We start from the raw sequence: 19,177 nt of genomic DNA, 5'->3' as shown, positions 1-19,177 counted from the left end.
TAGTAGCGTTTCTTGAAGCAATCTGTAGTAGCGTTTCTTGAAGCAATCTGTAGTAGCGTTTCTTGAAGCAATCTGAAGTAGCGTTTCTTGAAGCAATCTGAAGTAGCGTTTCTTGAAGCAATCTGTAGTAGCGTTTCTTGAAGCAATCTGAAGTAGTGTTTCTTGAAGCAATCTGAAGTAGCGTTTCTTGAAGCAATCTGAAGTAGCGTTTCTTGAAGCAATCTGAAGTAGCGTTTCTTGAAGCAATCTGTAGTAGCGTTTCTTGAAGCAATCTGTAGTAGCGTTTCTTGAAGCAATCTGTAGTAGCGTTTCTTGAAGCAATCTGAAGTAGCGTTTCTTGAAGCAATCTGTAGTAGCGTTTCTTGAAACAATCTGTAATAGCGTTTCTTGAAGCAATCTGAAGTAGCGTTTCTTGAAGCAATCTGTAGTAGCGTTTCTTGAAGCAATCTGTAGTAGCGTTTCTTGAAGCAATCTGAAGTAGCGTTTCTTGAAGCAATCTGTAGTAGCGTTTCTTGAAGCAGATTGCATGCTATCCAACCAGTACCTTTGTGTTTCTTGTTACTAGATCTATTATTTGTACGTGCTCCTTTTACTCAACTGAGAAATACATTTGTCCATGGAGCCATGTCTCATTGTAGATTCAAAATATCGAGAAACTAGTTCGTCAACTTTTTTTTTCTATTCACCTCACTACACTCAGTTGTCTTCCAAAGAAAAAATCTCAGCAGCATTTACTCGCAAGGGCAACAGCCATTAGAGATATTATTATTTATTGCGGAATAATTATAAGCCTGCCTGTTTTTTTGTGTATTCGCTGTACCAAGTGAAGAAAGTTTATGAAAGGTATATGATAATTTGTGTTCACTTTTTTAGCGCTGAATAATAATACTTGTAACTCTTACATTTAAAGCATAACATATTTTCAACATGAATAAAGTGTTAAGATTTTCACTCAATGATTGAAAACTGCTTTTAAAAACAAATTGGCATCTCGCTAGCAGTGGTGAGGCAAATAGAAGCACACTACTGAAAGTGGACACAAACCCAATTATAATTCTGTACTCAAGAAAGTAAGAACATAGTCATCAGGAGGCGGCAATGGAATACAGATAACAGAGAATTGTTTACCTTTGAACATTTTAAAACTTATTTTCATTTGACATTATCTATTTTAATAGTTACATTAAAGGTATGTTTTGTAAAAGCCTTGACTTCGATTAAGTTTGTTGTGAATTCTCCGATAGCATGCACTTTAATTCACGACAAAAAACAAAATAACATTTACTTTGGGTATCAACAATAGCAAGAACATTGTACACTCAGCAATGACATGTACACTCAACAATAACATGTACACTCGACAATAGCAAGAACAATATACACTCAACAATAGCATGTGCACTCAACAATAACATGTGCACTCAACAATAGCATGTGCACTCAACAATAACATGTACACTCGACAATAGCATGTACATTCGACAATAGCATGTACATTCGACAATAGCGTGTACATTCAACACTAGCATGTACACTCGACAATAGCATGTACATTCAACCATTGCATGTACATTCATCTTACTATGCTTCTTTGTTTTTGTTAAAATTTGAGTCTAAGACTCTTGGAGCTCTAGACCTATAAAAGTTTTCCTCATCTCCCCGTTTGAAACAAACTTCAATCTGGAAGAGATCAAAGCAGATGCCAATTGTTCAAATCCCTATTTCCAGTGGCTCGACCAAATCAGACGTGCAGGTGCAGGTGCACGCCATAAAAACGGTCCTTTGAGGAACGGCGTGTGGATAGTGACCTGTTTGTTTGGGACATTCTTCCATCCCCAAGAGTGCAATGGACTCGGTCTTTGGGCACCCCAGCGGGGGTTCTATTTTGCTTCCCTATTAGGCTAATCGTCTCGTTTTAATTGTGAATTCTTTCTTAATCTTCCGTGTTGTGGTCTATTGCAGGGGTCGGCAACCTGCGGCTCGCGAGCCACATGCGGCTCTTTGGATGTTAAGCTGCGGCTCTTTAGTTCCATATAAAAAAAAAATTGAATCGATTAACTAAAATTAGTCACCGATTCAATCTCTTAGCCACTTGTACTTGATTTTCACATCACCCCTACCCGTGTCTTCTAAATGTAACATATTTGCAGGTGGAAGAACTAAACTTTCTTCTGCCTTATCAATGATATAGATACGTCTTGCGACATAAAAGACACGGCACAAGTTGGCTTTCTGTCAGGTATATGTCTTCCCAAGGATTGCTAGCGCTCTCGTGACAAACTAGGGAGAAGATTTAGCGAATGTCGTGCAAAAATGCCTTGAAGACAATAAGATCGATTTAAATAAACTCGTTTCAATAGCAACTGATGGAGCCAGAAGTATGACAAAAAATAAAAGAGAATCTGCGAGTCACCACTCATTTCTTACGTATCAATGCATACTCCAGCAAGAAGTGCTGGTCGAAAGCACTCTACCATTGTCAGTTTAAAGAATTTTTAAACAAAATGGAGACAGTATTCCGACCTCCTTCCCAATAAAGTGCAATGGCTTTCTACAGATATGGTGTTGAGACTTCCAGATTTGTGCTTGATTTAATAAATACATTCCTAAATGAGGATGGTATTAATCACCCTAAATAAGAGAACGACAAATGGTTGCTAAAATGTTACTTTATGATGGATGTATCAGGAAAAGTAAATGAGATGAATCTAAAAATACAAGAAAATGAAAACCCAGCCGATGTTTTGGTAGAAGATAAGAGCGATGGCTGAGCAGTAAAAAGCTTGGCTTCTGAACCGGGGTCTCGAGTTAAAATCGTAATGAAGACTGGGATTTTTAATCTCTGGATATTTTTAGCGCTTCTAAACCCACCCAGCTTTAATAATTACCTGACATTAGTTGGGGAAAGTAAATGTGGTAGGTCGTTGTGCTGACACCCTCGTTAACCGTGGTTCACAGAAAGAGATGACCTCTACATTATCTGTCCTACAGATCGCAAGGTCTGAAAGGGGAACATTACTTAATGAGAGCGATAAATGACTTCATTGTCAATTTCTTAAGCAATATCGCGATAAAACCAGTATAACTGTTGACAGGAATTACTTCATCACAGTTATTTTAAAAAAATTAAAGGTGAATTTGTTGAGAGATTTGAGCATTTCAAAACCATCAAAACCATTCTAGCATTCATAGTAAATATCCTTAACAGAAATAGTAACGAAATCCATATTGAGCCATTTGGAATTGATACTGGACGTTAAAAAGTAAAGCTTTCTGGAGTGGATAATTTACAGATTTGAAAAGCAAGTTGGAAGAGTTGGAGGTCCAGAAATGCATGTACGTAACGCAACAAAAGTGGACAGCTTTCAAAGAAATGCCGTGAGATGAGGCACTTATATTCGACACACGGCATTGTTTTCCAGTTTGCTACAGTGAAGTGAAAATGTTGGCAATTGGAGTACTAACCATATTCGGATCGACATGTTCATGCGAGCAAGCGTTCTCTTGCAAGAATAGCCAACTAACAATGGAAAATTTAGAGTCGTGTTTGAAACTAAAAACAACAAGTTATAAGCCAAATGTATCCAACTTTCTAAAACCAAAGCCATCGCCCCCATTGAATTTGTTGGTTCATTGTTTTGTTATTGAAGTACAAGTTAGTGTTGTATGTAAATATTTAATTCTTTTAATTTATTTACATTCATAATGAGTAATTATCTAACAATCCCATATATATATATATCATCTAATTTATTGTGAAAAATGCTAGTCATATATAAATAAGTAGATTTTTGTTTCTTATGAATAAATAGATTCGTTTTTATTCATCAAAGAACTTTTTTTATCCGAGTACTTTTTATACTTGACAAGAAAAAACTTTGTGGCTCTTTAAAAACTTTGAAATTTAGTAAATTGTAAATTTTGGCTCTTCTGACTCAAAGGGTTGCCGACCCCTGGTCTATTGCCTACTGCTCTCAATTTCGCCAAAGTAAGAGTTTTTATTTAAAATTAAATTTACGGAAAAAAGAAAGGTTTATGGTAACGTGTTTTTGTGTTCGAACGATTTTTCCTACACAAATTCCAAACAAAATGCAGTACTTCGTTACTCCGCCTTAAGATCCGCTATAAATTAGGTTTCGGAAATAATTTTTTATTTGCCAGTAATATAAATTATAAAGATCTTGAACTAAAAGAAAAAAAAGTTTTAAAAGACTTGAAATACAAATTTTATTGGCACAATTTATTTAAGCATTGTATCATTATTATATGACTGTAAAAGACTAATTAACTCAAGCTATGTCAATGTCTATGAGACGCTCACCAAATTTGCGCATTTCAGAATGACGATTGTGCACACGGCCCACACAGTCCCTGACCTGACGCTTTTGCACACGGCCCTAAAAGTTACGTGTCGCAGACGCCGCAGAACTTCCTGCAGTACCTGTGGGCGTCAGCGTAATACTGGCAGATGGGGTAGGTGGAGATGTTCATGCGATAGCAGTCTTCGAAGGTCAGCTGGTCGATGCAGACCCCGGGGTGGATGGTGGGGCAGTTGTCTTCGTCAGAGAGATCCCCGCAGTCGTTGTCGCCGTCGCACAGGTAGCTGTTGGGGATGCACTTGCCGTGGGGGCATTTGAAGTGATCCGAAGCACACGTGCAGTCGATCTCGTCACTGTTGTCGCCGCAGTCATTGTCTTGATCACACTGAGAGGACAAAAGAAAATATGAGCTATTATTAATATGTTGTTAAATTACGTGTTATTTCCCTTTACGTAGGTGGGATCTTAGTATGTGTAATCTCCCTTTAAGCTGGAGTCGCATTGCATGTGTTAATATGCCTCATTATGTTTGGGCGACCATATTATGTGTTGTGCCCCTTTATGTTAGAGTATGTGCTATCACCCTTTCCTTTATGTTAGAACAGTGTTCCCAAAGTGGGATACGCGTCCCCCCCCCACCCGGGGAATGGAAAGACTTTGGAGGAGGTACGCACTGCGCCTCATTAACTATGCTGATTTGTTTAAAATACTCATTTATTATGTTTTGTTAATACATTAAAGTGTAGTTAGGAAAGGGGGGGGGCGAGGGGGTACTCAGCATTACAAAAATTATAAAAGGGGTACACACAGGTCAAAAGTTTGGGAAACACTGTGTTGGAGTGTTGTGATGCTTTAGAGAGGATGCATATATCCATAGAATTAGTTATAATCCCTTAACGTTCGAGTTATCATAGCATGTGGTCTCCCTTTTATGTAGACTTGTCATAGCATGTGGTCTCCCCTTTAGGTAGACTTGTCATAGCATGTGGTCTCCCCTTTATGTAGACTTGTCATAGCATGTGGTCTCCCCTTTATGTAGACTTGTCATAGCATGTGGTCTCCCCTTTAGGTAGACTTGTCATAGCATGTGGTCTCCCCTTTAGGTAGACTTGTCATAGCATGTGGTCTCCCCTTTAGGTAGACTTGTCATAGCATGTGGTCTCCCCTTTAGGTAGACTTGTCATAGCATGTGGTCTCCCCTTTAGGTAGACTTGTCATAGCATGTGGTCTCCCCTTTAGGTAGACTTGTCATAGCATGTGGTCTCCCCTTTAGGTAGACTTGTCATAGCATGTGGTCTTCCCTTTAGGTAGACTTGTCATAGCATGTGGTCTCCCCTTTAGGTAGACTTGTCATAGCTTGTCTCCCTTGTGAAGTGTGATCAGAGAGTGTGTTATGCTCCTTTTAGTTATAGAGTTATTATAGCATATATTTTCAGTGGCGTAGCAAGGGTGGGGCGAGTATGAGGGAGAATTTGAAAATCCCCCTGGGCTCCAAATTAGAGTGTTTTTTTTTTAACTTAAAATATTAAATATTACGCAAAATACAGGGGGCCCCAAAAAGGTCAAGTCCTCCCCCCATCCCCCAAATGATGGCAAATTTCTAGCTACGCCCCTTTATGTTAGCGTTAGCGTAGCGTGTGCTATGCCTCATAATGTAAGCGTGATCATATCATGTGTTATGATTCTTTAGGTACGAGAAATCATTGCATCTGTTCTTTCCCGTCACGTTGGTATGATTATAGAATATGATTTGCTTGCTGTAATGTGGTATTTAAAAAAGCCCAGAAAAGGTTCTGCATTTTTAAGCCCAGATGTTATTTTATAGAGGTCTAAGGTTTCTCTTAAATATGATTCTAAAACTAAAACCTTTTATCGTGTGAAAAAAAGTGAAGCTATTCAATAGCAATAAAATTCACTCTCATAAAAACAAATTGATAAATAGACATTTTGCATATATTGTCATCCCGATACAGACGATGAAGAAATCTGATTGTCATTGCACTTGTGATGTTAATGACACATCCTGACAATCCTGTGAATTATTCGTGTTATGAGAGTACCTCTATCGTACTGTATTAATTATTTAAAATCTAGAATGTATGTGGGTCATTCAAAGCGAATGAATTAAATTAGATATATCATGGAATTAAGTTTTAAAAAAGCTTTATACTATTTTAATATTTGTATCATTCAATCGTTAAATAATGAAATACCTATTGCTTTTTAGTAAGATCTAATGTTTTTGGACTCATGGTCTGTAAATCCAAGAGGGGCATAAAGGTTTAGGGAGGGTCGGCTTCGATCAGATTGTAACTGTCATGTAATATTGGATCATCCGTATGCACAACAATTGAATAGAATTCATTCTGTGTGTGCTGTCTGAGTAGTAAGAAATGCATTTCAAACTTAATCTTCACATATTTTTAGTTTTAAAAGAGATTTATACAATTTGGATATTTATATTATCCCGTTGTTTAGTACTTAAACATCCATTGTTTTTTAGTGAAATATCATGGTTTTTGATTCATGACCTGCAAAGCCCAAGATGCACACAGAAGTGGGTGAGTACAGTCGTATCGATAGGAACAATAAGGTAATAGCGGATCCTCTATGTTTGTAAAATGTTTTACATATTTCGGATATTCCTTCAGAGTTGAAGATAGTTTACTTCCTAGTCCAAACCTCCCGCAGGACGACGGGGGATGGGAGCGGGCAGGGTTTGAACCCTCGACCGTCGATAAATCCGAACGACAGTCTAGCGCGCAAACCGCACGACCAGGCAGCCATCCATGTATATTATTTTTGTTTGTTTGTTTTAGAATAGTAATTTTTCTAAGGTGAATCTCATATGCATAACTACATTAAAGAGCAGATAACATAAATCTAGACCTATCATGAGGTTTTAAAAGAAGTACATACAAGTCCAACATTTTATTTGATTCGCTACATCGTGAGATCCCCATTTAAAGAGCAGGCGGTAGGGGATTTTAGAAAAAAGGAGGTTAAATAAATCCATGATTTGTCCGACAAATATATAGGATACCGACTTTGTATCCGAATGTAAAGCTCCTAATTCAATACTGATTTTTTTTTTAAATAAAAGATTGTGTTTTTACACAAACTCATGGGTGACCTCCTTAACGACCACGTTATTTGGGTAAGAACTATAGAACTAAGACTTGAATGTAAAGTAGGATTACAATTGCATCTTCTCTATTTTTGACAGATGAATCGGTCAACATGTCCATACCAGTGGCGTAGCTAGGAATTCGCCATCATGTTGGGGCCCGGGGTGGGGGGCTTGACTTCTTTGGGGACTCCTGTATTTTGACATTCGACATCATGACATGAGATAATGGCTTTATATTTAATGTAAAAAAGTTTTGAACACTCATTGGACCCCCCCCCCACCTTTACCTTAAGTGGGGGCCCGGAGGGATTTTAAATTTCCCCCAATCCCTCCACCCTAGTTACGCCACTGGTCCGTACTTATCAATTATACGAAATTACTGTAGTGCTACAGACAAATTGTGATGTTATTAAGTATTTATTTTTATTAACATACGTTTCTTTGAATAATATTTCCATTCGCCTGTAGGGAAACCTCAACAATTTTAACACATTATTTAAAGTGTAAAACTCGTTCTAAATAAGACTGTCTATGGTGTATGCAGTTAACAACTTGATTATGCTAGGACGTTTTGATGCAGTGTACAACTTGACTATGCTAGGACGTTTTGATGCAGTGTACAACTTGACTATGTTAGGACGTTTTGATGCAGTGTACAACTTGACTATGCTAGGACGTTTTGATGCAGTGTACAACTTGACTGTGCTAGGACGTTTTGATGCAGTGTACAACTTGACTATGCTAGGACGTTTTGATGCAGTGTACAACTTGACTATGCTAGGACGTTTTGATGCAGTGTACAACTTGACTATGTTAGGACGTTTTGATGCAGTGTACAACTTGACTATGTTAGGACGTTTTGATGCAGTGTACAACTTGACTATGCTAGGACGTTTTGATGCAGTGTACAACTTGACTAGGCTAGGACGTTTTGATGCAGTGTACAACTTGACTATGCTAGGACGTTTTGATGCAGTGTACAACTTGACTATGCTAAGACGTTTTGATACAATGTACAACTTGACTATGCTAGGACGTTTTGATACAATGTACAACTTGACTATGCTAGGACGTTTTGATACAATGTACAACTTGACTATGCTAAGACGTTTTGATACAATGTACAACTTGACTATGCTAGGACGTTTTGATGCAATGTACAACTTGACTATGCTAGGTTGTTTTGATGCAGTGTACAGTTTGAATATGTTAGGACGTTTTGATGCAGTGTACAACTTGACTATGCTAGGACGTTTTGATGCAGTTAACAACTTGAATATGCTAGGACGTTTTGATGCAGTGTACAACTTGACTATGCTAGGACGTTTTGATGCAGTTAACAACTTGAATATGCTAGGACGTTTTGATGCAGTGTACAACTTGACTATGCTAGGACGTTTTGATGCAGTGTACAACTTGACTATGCTAGGACGTTTTGATGCAGTGTACAACTTGACTATGCTAGGACGTTTTGATGCAGTGTACAACTTGACTATGCTAGGACGTTTTGATGCAGTGTACAACTTGACTATGCTAGGACGTTTTGATGCAGTGTACAACTTGACTATGCTAGGACGTTTTGATGCAGTGTACAACTTGACTATGCTAGGACGTTTTGATGCAGTGTACAACTTGACTATGCTAGGACGTTTTGATGCAGTGTACAACTTGACTATGCTAGGACGTTTTGATGCAGTGTACAACTTGACTATGCTAGGACGTTTTGATGCAGTGTACAACTTGACTATGCTAGGACGTTTTGATGCAGTGTACAACTTGACTATGCTAGGACGTTTTGATGCAGTGTACAACTTGACTATGCTAGGACGTTTTGATGCAGTGTACAACTTGACTATGCTAGGACGTTTTGATGCAGTGTACAACTTGACTATGCTAGGACGTTTTGATGCAGTGTACAACTTGACTATGCTAGGACGTTTTGATGCAGTGTACAACTTGACTATGCTAGGACGTTTTGATGCAGTGTACAACTTTAATATGTTAGGACGCTTTGATGTCCTCTTGGCAGTCGCGGACATCTGGGACCGAAATTTTTCTCGGATCCTAGCGAGGAATGCTCATATCATACAATGACATTCCCCTAGAACTAAAATATATCCTGGGTAATGCACCTAGACACATTTTGTATCATGGGTAATGCACCAAAACCTACATTGAATAGTAAGTATTGTACCTAAAGCTACTTTGTATCCTCGGTAAAGCTCCTAATCCTACCTCGAATCATAAGTAATGCACCTAAACCTAATCGTATCATAAGTAATGCACCTAAACCTAATCGTATCATGGGTAATGCGCTAAAACCTACTTTTTATCCTGGGCAAAGCACCTAAATTTACCTCGAATCATAAGTATTGTACCTAAACATACCTTGCATCATGGGTAATGCACCAAAACCAACTTTGTATTCTCGGTAAAGCATCTAAGCCTAGTTTAACCTACCTTGAGTCGCAAGCATTGTAGGCTACTTAAATCTATCTTGTATCATTGGTAATGCACCTAAATCTACCTTGTATTTTAGGCGATGCACCTAAACTTACCTTATATCCAGCAGGAATGCACCTCTGATTGGTGCACGTAAACTGATAGGGGGAACAGGTTCTAGCGGGGCAGCCTTGTTCGTCAGAGTTGTCATGGCAATCGTTGTCTCCATCGCACACCCAGGTCTGGGTGATACACGCTCCGTTGGTGCACTGAAGAGAAGCAAGAATCTTGCTGTAATAGTTGAATAATGTTTTACGCTGCACTCATGAACCCGCCCCCCTAGAAAGTATTTTCCTCTTTCACGTCATACGCAATGGTCGAATAAGTTCATGAATTCTAGATCTACTCTTTGTGAAAACGATGCTTCGTAAGATAAACATAAGATAAGATAAAAGATAAGATAAAATGAAAATAAAAGATCAAATGAAATAAAAGATAATAAAAAGATTAAAGAAAAGATAGAGCCTAAAAAAGATAAAATAGATTAATGATGAGAGGAATATACAACATCCATCCATCCCAGTGGCGCTACAGCCCATGGAGGGCTCTGGCCTGCTTTAACACATCCTTCCATTCAGATCTCTCCTGGGCCTTTCGTCTCCACGCCCTAACCCTAAGCTGCTTCAGATCTGCTTCCACGACATCTATCCATCGCATTCGGGGTCTGCCTTTGGGTCGCCTGCCTTTTGGTTTTTGCTTGTATACGATTTTCGCCCCTCTGTTGTCTGACATTCTTTCAAGGTGACCTGCCCAACGAGGTCTATTCTTTTTTATTTCGTTCACTATTGGTGGGTCTTCATATAATTGATATAACTCATGGAATATACAACAATATAAGATAAAATAAGATAATGATCCAAATGAACGTAAATGTTTTTTAATTGCAGAAAGATTTATTCCCATCATTCCCTGTTCTTAATTATGCTAAATATTGAAACCAAACATTCAGTTATCTTAATAATAACAATAAATTTTGTATTAATGCCGCTTTTAAGGGGATTGATTGCCTGTATCAACCAAGCGCAGTTATCGTTCTTTGCTCGATTAGCTACTTGAAACAAAAGTTATAAACAAGAAAGCCATCGTAACTCTGTATGTACTATTATTACAAAGCTTATATATCAACACACTCTGTCTGTCTGGAAAATGTTAAACATATTTTTTTCTCCCATTTCCCATTCTCGGATCAAGTCGAAACTTTAAACAATTATTCATTAAACATGACGAGACATAATTCAATTTAAAAAATAACCAATTAGTTAATTAATTGTTGGTGACCACTTATTTTGTTTGATATGACAGTAAAAGAAATAAATGCTACTTAATGAGAGATTGGATGTATGTATGGATTTAATCCTTTATTACGCTTGGTCACATTTTTTTCTCCGCTTCCCACTCTCAGATCAAGTAGAAATAAAAAGTCGATGATAATAAACGAATCAATCAAACAATTAACAATTAGTTTATCATTTTGTACTAATTAATTAATTTTGTTTTATATAGCAAAAAGGGAGCTAAACCCTGGAATTTTCATACAAATGGCAGTAATTAGTGGTTCTTTCATTAAAATAAGCTATGCTTTTAAAAAGTATTCTTTTTTCTTTTGCTTGTTTTTCATAATAAAGTTCAAACTTTGTGTCAAAAACACATTTCAAAGTGAATGTGGTAAGATGGAGCTGATTCTACACCGTGCATTCAAACTAGAGTTATTACAAAAGAACATTGCTAGTTACAGTTACATGTTTATGGCGCCAGAAATCAAAAGGTACAGCCTATCCTAGTAATGTAGGGGTTTACCTTGTGTGTATGTCTGTGTGTGTGTATGTGTTAGTATGTGTGCGTGTGTGTGCTTGTGTGTCGTGGCTTAGAGGTGTGAGAACATATTTGTAAGAAACCACTCACGTGGAAGTAGCCATTCCTGCATGTTCCACCACAGTTGGCCTCGTCTGTATGATCTCCGCAATCTTCATCGCCGTCACACAGCCAGCTGTGACTTATGCAGGCGCCATTGCCACACTGGATACAAGAATATTACAGTCTAGATTAGAGCAGGGCTGGCCAATGTTTTTTTTTTCGAGGGCCACGTCAAATTATTTTTTTAAAACCCAAGTTTCTCAAAATTCAGTAACATTGGTATACTAAAGCTTGTGGACAGTGGGTCATTTTAGCAATGACGCAATGCTATCTGCTCACTGTGCCCAATGAAATCATAGAAGCAACATAAAAAGTTGGACCGTTATACGTTTTTGAAGTATTATCTTCTAAAATTAAATTTGGTCAAGACATTCTTTTTTTTTTTTTTTAAACAGGCATCGGGTATTCCCGCTTGTAGGCCGTAGACATTGAATAGTTTAATAGACAAAATGACGTTCAGTCTGGATCTTTTGGCTTATCATTAGAATTGTATTTACTCTTGAGAAGATGTATACAGTTTTTTAGGGCGAGGGAAATAGGGTGGAGTTAAAAAAAATGCTACTGTATTTTTAAATCTTTCCTTCATTAGTTATTAAGCACAAAATAATCGCTCTTACATAAGCTGGTCAGCTGTAGGCCTATAAAAAATGAATTTTCTTTTTAAAAAAACAACACTTTTTATGTTGCTTCTTTGATTTTATTGTTAAAATGACCCAGCTGTGACTTATGCAGATGCTATTTCCTACGAATGTGTGCAAGCTAAATAGAGAAAGTAATAAAAAGGTTTTGTTACTGATAACTAAATGCTAAATTTAATTATAATTTATATTTTTGTATGCAGTGGTCACAAATTTAAATTGAACTATACATTTTATTGAAATATTTTTGAGACATTGGAGTAAGATGCTAGTCTACTTTGAAGACATATACTAGTCTACTTTGAAGACATTTACTAGTCTACTTTGAAGACAGATACTTGGCTACTTTGAAGACAGATACTTGCAGTGGCGTAGCTAGGTTAGGGGAAGGAGGGCGGAGAATCCAAAAATCCTCCCAGGCCCCCACATAGGGGGGCCCAAAATTATTGTGTTTTACATTAAATATTACGCAAAATACAGGGGCTCCCAAAGAGGTCAAGCCCCCCAGGCCCCCAATTGATGGAAAGTTTCTAGCTACGCCCCTGGATACTTGGCTACAAAAAAGACAAATGCTTGCCTACATTGAACACAGATAGTAGTCTACTTTGAAGACAGCTACTTGGCTACCTTGAAGACAGATAGTTGGCTACATAAAAGACAAAGGCTTGCCTTCATTGAACTCAGATACTAGTCTACATCGAAGTGATATAGTAGTCTTCATTCAAGTGAGATATTAACCTACATTGAAGTGAGATAGTATTCTTTTTTTTTAAAGTCAGTTACTAGCCTACCTTGAAGTCAGATCCTCGACATGATCCAGAACAGTTTTTCTCGTCTGATCCATCAGAACAATCATTGGATGCGTCGCAAGTATAGTAGGAAGAGATACACTTGTCCTGTACACCACAACAAAGTTAGAGTATAAACTTATAAAGAATACACAATAAACCATAATATATTTCCAATAAAAAAATTATACTGCAATTGCACACACATACTAAGTAATATAACAGAGAAGAAAGTAAAAGTTCAATATTTGTCTAACATGAATGATTCTATATTGAATTACAAAACTTTATTGACGTGAAATAGATGTGTTAAATCAAACTAATTGTATTAATTAAATGACCTGACCGAGTTGAACCATTCTGGACAAAACTTGACTCCTATCTCGCGGCTTCACGATTCAAGTTTCTCCGAGATGCTTCTCGAGAAGCACACTGTGGGATCTGTGTGTGAATGGCATAAACCATTTGACGCTATGATTAAGTTTGACTCTGGCTGTGTACTATTTACTGAACGTCTAAAGGCAGCAAGACAACTTTTTTTCAAGATACCCTCCCCCCCCTCCCACACATGTCCAGAAAGGAGATTGGACCAAAATGCATTGAGCTTGCTGTAGGCAAATGTAAGACGCGCTACTCAAAAGCATTAATACTACTACTACTAATAATAATAATAATAGTAATAATAATATAAGAAGAACTGTCCTGGAAAAACGAAGTAAATATGGGAACCTGGCTTTGAGATTACGCGTTTGTGGAAGTTATCTAAAATAACAATATACGTCATTGTTATATCAACCGAGGGGATAATAACAATTGACCTCAAAGATACCTTCAAGGCTTTCAACATTCCCAAAAGGACTCATTGCCTGTCAGAGAGCGGCACTGCTGCAGAACTGCGACAGTATCAGAAAATTCCCCAGCGGACACTGACAAAGGGACTACAATGAATTTTGTTTTTCTTAAACAAACCTCGACCCTGGCATTGCCAGAGAAAGAATTCGTTTCTAACATATTAATAATAATAATAGTAATAATAATAATAATGACAAGAAGTTTTTGACGCAGTTGTCACACGTGAAATAAAAACATAGACCTATAATGTCCCTCCTAATGATCTAATGTCTTACTGGGCACTTAAACTGGTTGTGTCCAGTGCAGTCTGTTGGGCAGTTCTGCTGCTCGTCAAGCCCATCCGAGCAGTCACTGTCTGTGTCACAGACGTAGCTGGCAGGGATACATTTCTCGTGACATGCGAATTCGTTTCCAGCACAGGAAGCTAGTTGCCTGGATGTGAGTGAAACACAATCAAAAATCAGTTTCATCTATACTTCAAAAAGGGGGAGCGCGGTGGCGGAGTGGTTAAGCGCTCGGCTTCCGAATCTGGGGTGTTGGGCTCCAATCTGGGTGAAGACTGGGATTTTAAATTTCGGAATTTTTAGAGCGCCCCGAGTCCTCCCAACTATAATGGGTACCTGACTTTAGTTGGGGAAAGTAAAGGCGGTTGGTCGTTGTGCTGGCCACATGACAGCCTGCTCGTTAAACGTTGAACATAGAAACAGATGACCTGAACATCATCTGCCCCATAGATCGAAAGGTCTGAAAGGGAAACTTTACTTTTACTTTTATCCTACAAAAAGACATCGTCCAATGGTTGATACTCTGTCGTTGGTTTGAAGTTCTGAATAACCAGTTGAACTACACCAGTCTATGCGAATTTAATTCTTAATGTTGAAGTTGAATGAAACTTGAACAAGCTTTTTTTTAAACAGAACTAAATATAACTTTTATTTTTAATTATGCACAGCTTTCAGCGTCTATATAAATATATATATAGAAATACCAGCCAAAAATGATACTTCAAACTAGATATATTCACTAAAAAAAATTAACGACTTTCTGTCGCACGTCTGTCGCTTGTTCTTCTCTCTTCGAATCGCACACAAAAAAAATTATTGATGTGAACTACGACAGAGCGACAGAGCACCTCGTGATCTCATCCGAATGTATTCAGCCTACACAACCAAAACCATCCGCCCACTTTTTCTCGTGGTTACATCAGAAAATTGGACACACCAATGAAAATATAAAAATAGTGTGAGCTAAAGAAGTTCTATTCATTGCTTTCAGCTCAATAGTGGAGCTGATCGAGACCAATCATTATAGAAGGCCTGAACACCGATGTGGGAACAAGCTATTGGTCTAAACTGCCCACGGGTTGTAACGTTGCAGGTCAGTGTTGAGGCCTTCTGTAACGAATGGATTCGGGCCAACCCTCTCAAGTCAAGTATGTAAACCAAGGCTATAAAGGCATTCACTCCTCCTTTATTGTTGATAATGTCTTTGTGTTGGATGGTTGCTTTAGACAGCTAATTCAACCAACCCTATAGACGTAATGGTTACAATGGATTTGAGTAGTTTTTAAAAGATGTGAACCATAGAAACTCTATCTGAGGACTCAATATCCAACTGTATGCTGAAGGTCTTTGTTCAGGTGATGACTTAGCAGACTAAACACAAGTTATACATCAAGCAATACTACAATTTATTATCCAAATTCAATAATAAATTGGCAGTAGTAGATTTAGCATGAAGCTTAAAACTTATAAACTGAACAGACTGATATTTTTGGACTTTCTATCCAAACTGAATGTCTATGGATATCCTACGACCGGAATAGAATTATCTCCCTTTCATTGATGTACTCTTGTGCAAGCTTATAGAATATATAGAATGTAATCAACTTCATGTTTACACTTCTATGGCAACCATGATGCGTACCAACGTGACAGAAATTGGAATAAAGCTTGAAATCCTGTTTTATATTTTTAAAAAATAATAATTTATAAACAAATACTCACAGGCATTCAGTCTAACGGTAGAAATATATAAATGCACAAATTAATTCACAAGATGTTAAAACTGACTTCTACATTCAAACTGTGGCCGTCTTCGTACTCTGTATCATCAGTCGTGACCTTCTTTAATACACAGCCTATGCCGTCTTCTTTAATACACAACCTATGCCGTCTTCGTTAATACACAGCCTATGCCGTCTTCTTTAATACACAATCTATGCCGTCTTCTTTAATACACAGCCTATGCCGTCTTCTTTAATACACAGCCTATGCCGTCTTCTTCAATACACAACCTATGCCGTCTTCTTTAATACACAGCCTATGCCGTCTTCTTTAATACACAGCCTATACCGTCTTCTTTAATACAGAGCCTATACCGTCTTCTTTAATACATAGCCTATGCCGTCTTCTTCAATACACAACCTATGCCGTCTTCTTTAATACATAGCCTATGCCGTCAACCCTCCTAAAGATTACATCAGTCAATACACACACACACACATACGCTCTTACCATTATAAGCCAGTGAGACACAAATTATTGGTAGTAGTCACGACGGCCCCAACACTTTTTATTGAAAATATTTTAGTTTAGTAGAGTTGATTACGCCCCCATTAACTTTAGCTCGAAGTGCCGCCACTGCCCGTGTTTTAGAACACTAGGTCATTTACATGAAACTTTTCAGACAGCACGTGACTTTGAAAAAATAAAACAAAAAACGCACAAAGTCCTCGACAGATGTTTCGAGTCTTATCACAATGAAAAACTTTGACCTGAAGCTAGCTTTATGGCGACATATGTACTTAATAGTACTGAGTAGTCCAGCGCTTGGCTTCCGACGGGTCCCGAGTTCGAATCCTGGTGAAGAGTGGAATTTTTAATTTTGTAATCTTTAGGACGCCTTTCAGTTCACCCATCTCTAATGGGTACCTGCCTTGAGTTGGGGAAAAGTAAAAGCGGTTGGTCGTTGTGCTGGCCACCTGGCACCCTAGTTAACAGTGGGCCACAGAAACAGATGACCTCTACATCATGTTCCCCATAGATCGCAAGATCTGAAAGGTGGATGGAGGAACTTTACTATTTTACATTGTTTCTTGACATATATATGAAATACCATTTCATAATATATAACATATTACTACATGTCATAGCTAGTAGCTATATATGATATATCGTAATATAGTTGCCATATCTAGTAAAAACGGTTTTAATATATATCAACATCAATACTAGTAGACACATTTGAAATAACATGATATATGTTATTGATAGTAAACATATGAAAGAGAAAAATACCACATCTATTTGCCATACGCTCAACCTACTACCCATTCCCGTGCTTGTAAGCATTAACTAATGTAATATATGTCATTACTAGAGATACATGGAACGATTTTACATTAGTCACTACTTATAGTCATTAGCTTTGTCGTGGATGTAATCCATCCCGACCTCATGGCAGTGGACGTCAATGTTGACTACTCTGAAGTTACAGCTCTAGACCACACTATAGGAAGACAGATTGCGTATAAGAATCCTATAAATGACTTTAAAAAAAAAGCGATGGCCTCAGTTCATGAAGAAAAGCGTGGCAAATTAAATGACTGGTTCCTCTACCACCAAAGAGATCGCCCTCTTTACCAGTGTTTTTGTGTGGATGGAAATGGGTCAACAATGTCTTGATAAATGTCATTTCCGACAGACACGTGGAAGACAAACATTGCTAGATGACATGTCAGTGACATTAGCAGCATGGACAAACTTTTCGTATGCCATTACCATTTAATATATGAAACATCTGTACATATGTCATTAAAAGTCGACTTCTGATAACATCTTTTCATGTGTCATTGCCAGTTGTAATTGCAACATCTTTACATACCTGACGACCAGTTGACATATGTCATTTTCATCAGATCATATTCCAATGCTAATGGAATGCTTTGTCCGACACAGCTCTGACAAGAGCGAGTTAATACTTAGTTTTAAAATATTTACACTTAAGTTTGCGTAGGTAGGTCTTAAAGTTTGCGTAGGTAAATCTGCTTTACAACTACCAAACCTTTAACCATGTGTCGAATTTTAAGCCCCGCACTACTCTAAATTATCTGTCAACAATCAACACCAGTGAATCATATTAAGAGTCCATTACAAATCACCTCAAGCTAGCTGTTATAGTACAGTGCAGGCCATACTTTGATTCACAGTGCCCTCATTGCGGCGATATTCTGTTTGACTGCCCCAGACTTGCTGATCTCCGTCTCGACAGGTCTGGGAAACCCAAAATTCTCGACCTGTATGGTGACATTTATGCACTACGCAAGACAGCAGGGTTTCTGTCCAGGGCTTTTGCAAGAGAGGATTTGAGCCTCTCAAGGCCTCACTCTAATGGAGTTTGATGATGATGATGATGAACAGCAATCAAGGCTAACTATCCTTGGACTTAATTCTCTGTACATCAACAAACTATTCATTTCATCCACTCAATATATAAGAGAAACTTGTTCAGATCTTGCAGTGTAAAGTTCCAAATATTCTAAAAAACCCAAGTTTGAATAAGGCCTGAACAAAGACAAGTACTAGGCATTACCAAAAAAAAAAAACAAATATCTGTCCTTAAACACTAAAAACCATTTCAGAAATTCTACTACAATATACCTTTTGTTGTCTGTCTGAGGTATCAACCTATCAATATAGTTTTTGTGTTTAAGCCTGGCCTCACCGCCCAGGGTCACACAGACTATAAGAAATCCTAGAGTAACTAAGAACTTCATGATGGGAGAGAGTAATGCTATCTTTTTTTACGTCAAACATTTTTATATGCGCCCTCAAATTTTTTTTCCCATCAGCAAAAATCTATGGAGGAAATTTCGTCACCAATTAAATTAAAAAATTCGAACTTTTTTTTTTATTTAAAAAGGTAACGAAACAAAAAGAAAAATAAGATAAAATTGTGAGAAATGTCAAATGTGTTTGAATAAATGTATAACTTAAGATTATGCTATCTTGTAGACTTGCGGTTCTCGGATCT

General features: G+C 37.7%; 1 protein-coding gene across 1 annotated transcript; it reads right to left on the bottom strand.

Annotated features, from left to right (window-relative positions):
* Positions 1-4,210: 4,210 nt before the first annotated feature.
* LOC106068277 (low-density lipoprotein receptor-like) lies at positions 4,211-18,951 on the bottom strand. The gene is made up of 6 exons (XM_056039318.1): positions 18,805-18,951; positions 14,419-14,575; positions 13,295-13,399; positions 11,854-11,967; positions 10,008-10,160; positions 4,211-4,704 (listed from the first exon to the last, which is right to left on the bottom strand). Exons 1-6 carry the CDS (start codon positions 18,918-18,920, stop codon positions 4,405-4,407), a joined length of 945 nt encoding a protein of 314 aa, XP_055895293.1. The 5' UTR covers positions 18,921-18,951; the 3' UTR covers positions 4,211-4,404.
* Between the last annotated feature and the right edge of the window lie 226 nt (positions 18,952-19,177).

The sequence above is a fragment of the Biomphalaria glabrata genome, chromosome 8 (assembly GCF_947242115.1).
Source record: "Biomphalaria glabrata chromosome 8, xgBioGlab47.1, whole genome shotgun sequence".
Classification (NCBI taxonomy): Eukaryota; Metazoa; Mollusca; class Gastropoda; family Planorbidae; genus Biomphalaria; species Biomphalaria glabrata.
Note: the sequence above shows the minus strand (reverse complement) of the source record. Positions and strands in the feature narration are given on the sequence as shown.

Excerpts from the sequence above, each read along its gene's own strand:
- LOC106068277 (XM_056039318.1), bottom strand. The coding sequence starts at position 18,920 with ATGAAGTTCTTAGTTACTCTAGGATTTCTTATAGTCTGTGTGACCCTG. Across the intron at positions 13,400-14,418 it reads ACAACCAGTTTAAGTGCCCA|GACAAGTGTATCTCTTCCTA; the intron begins GTAAGACATTAG and ends TGTGGTGTACAG. Across the intron at positions 11,968-13,294 it reads GTCGAGGATCTGACTTCAAG|TGTGGCAATGGCGCCTGCAT; the intron begins GTAGGCTAGTAA and ends TCTTGTATCCAG.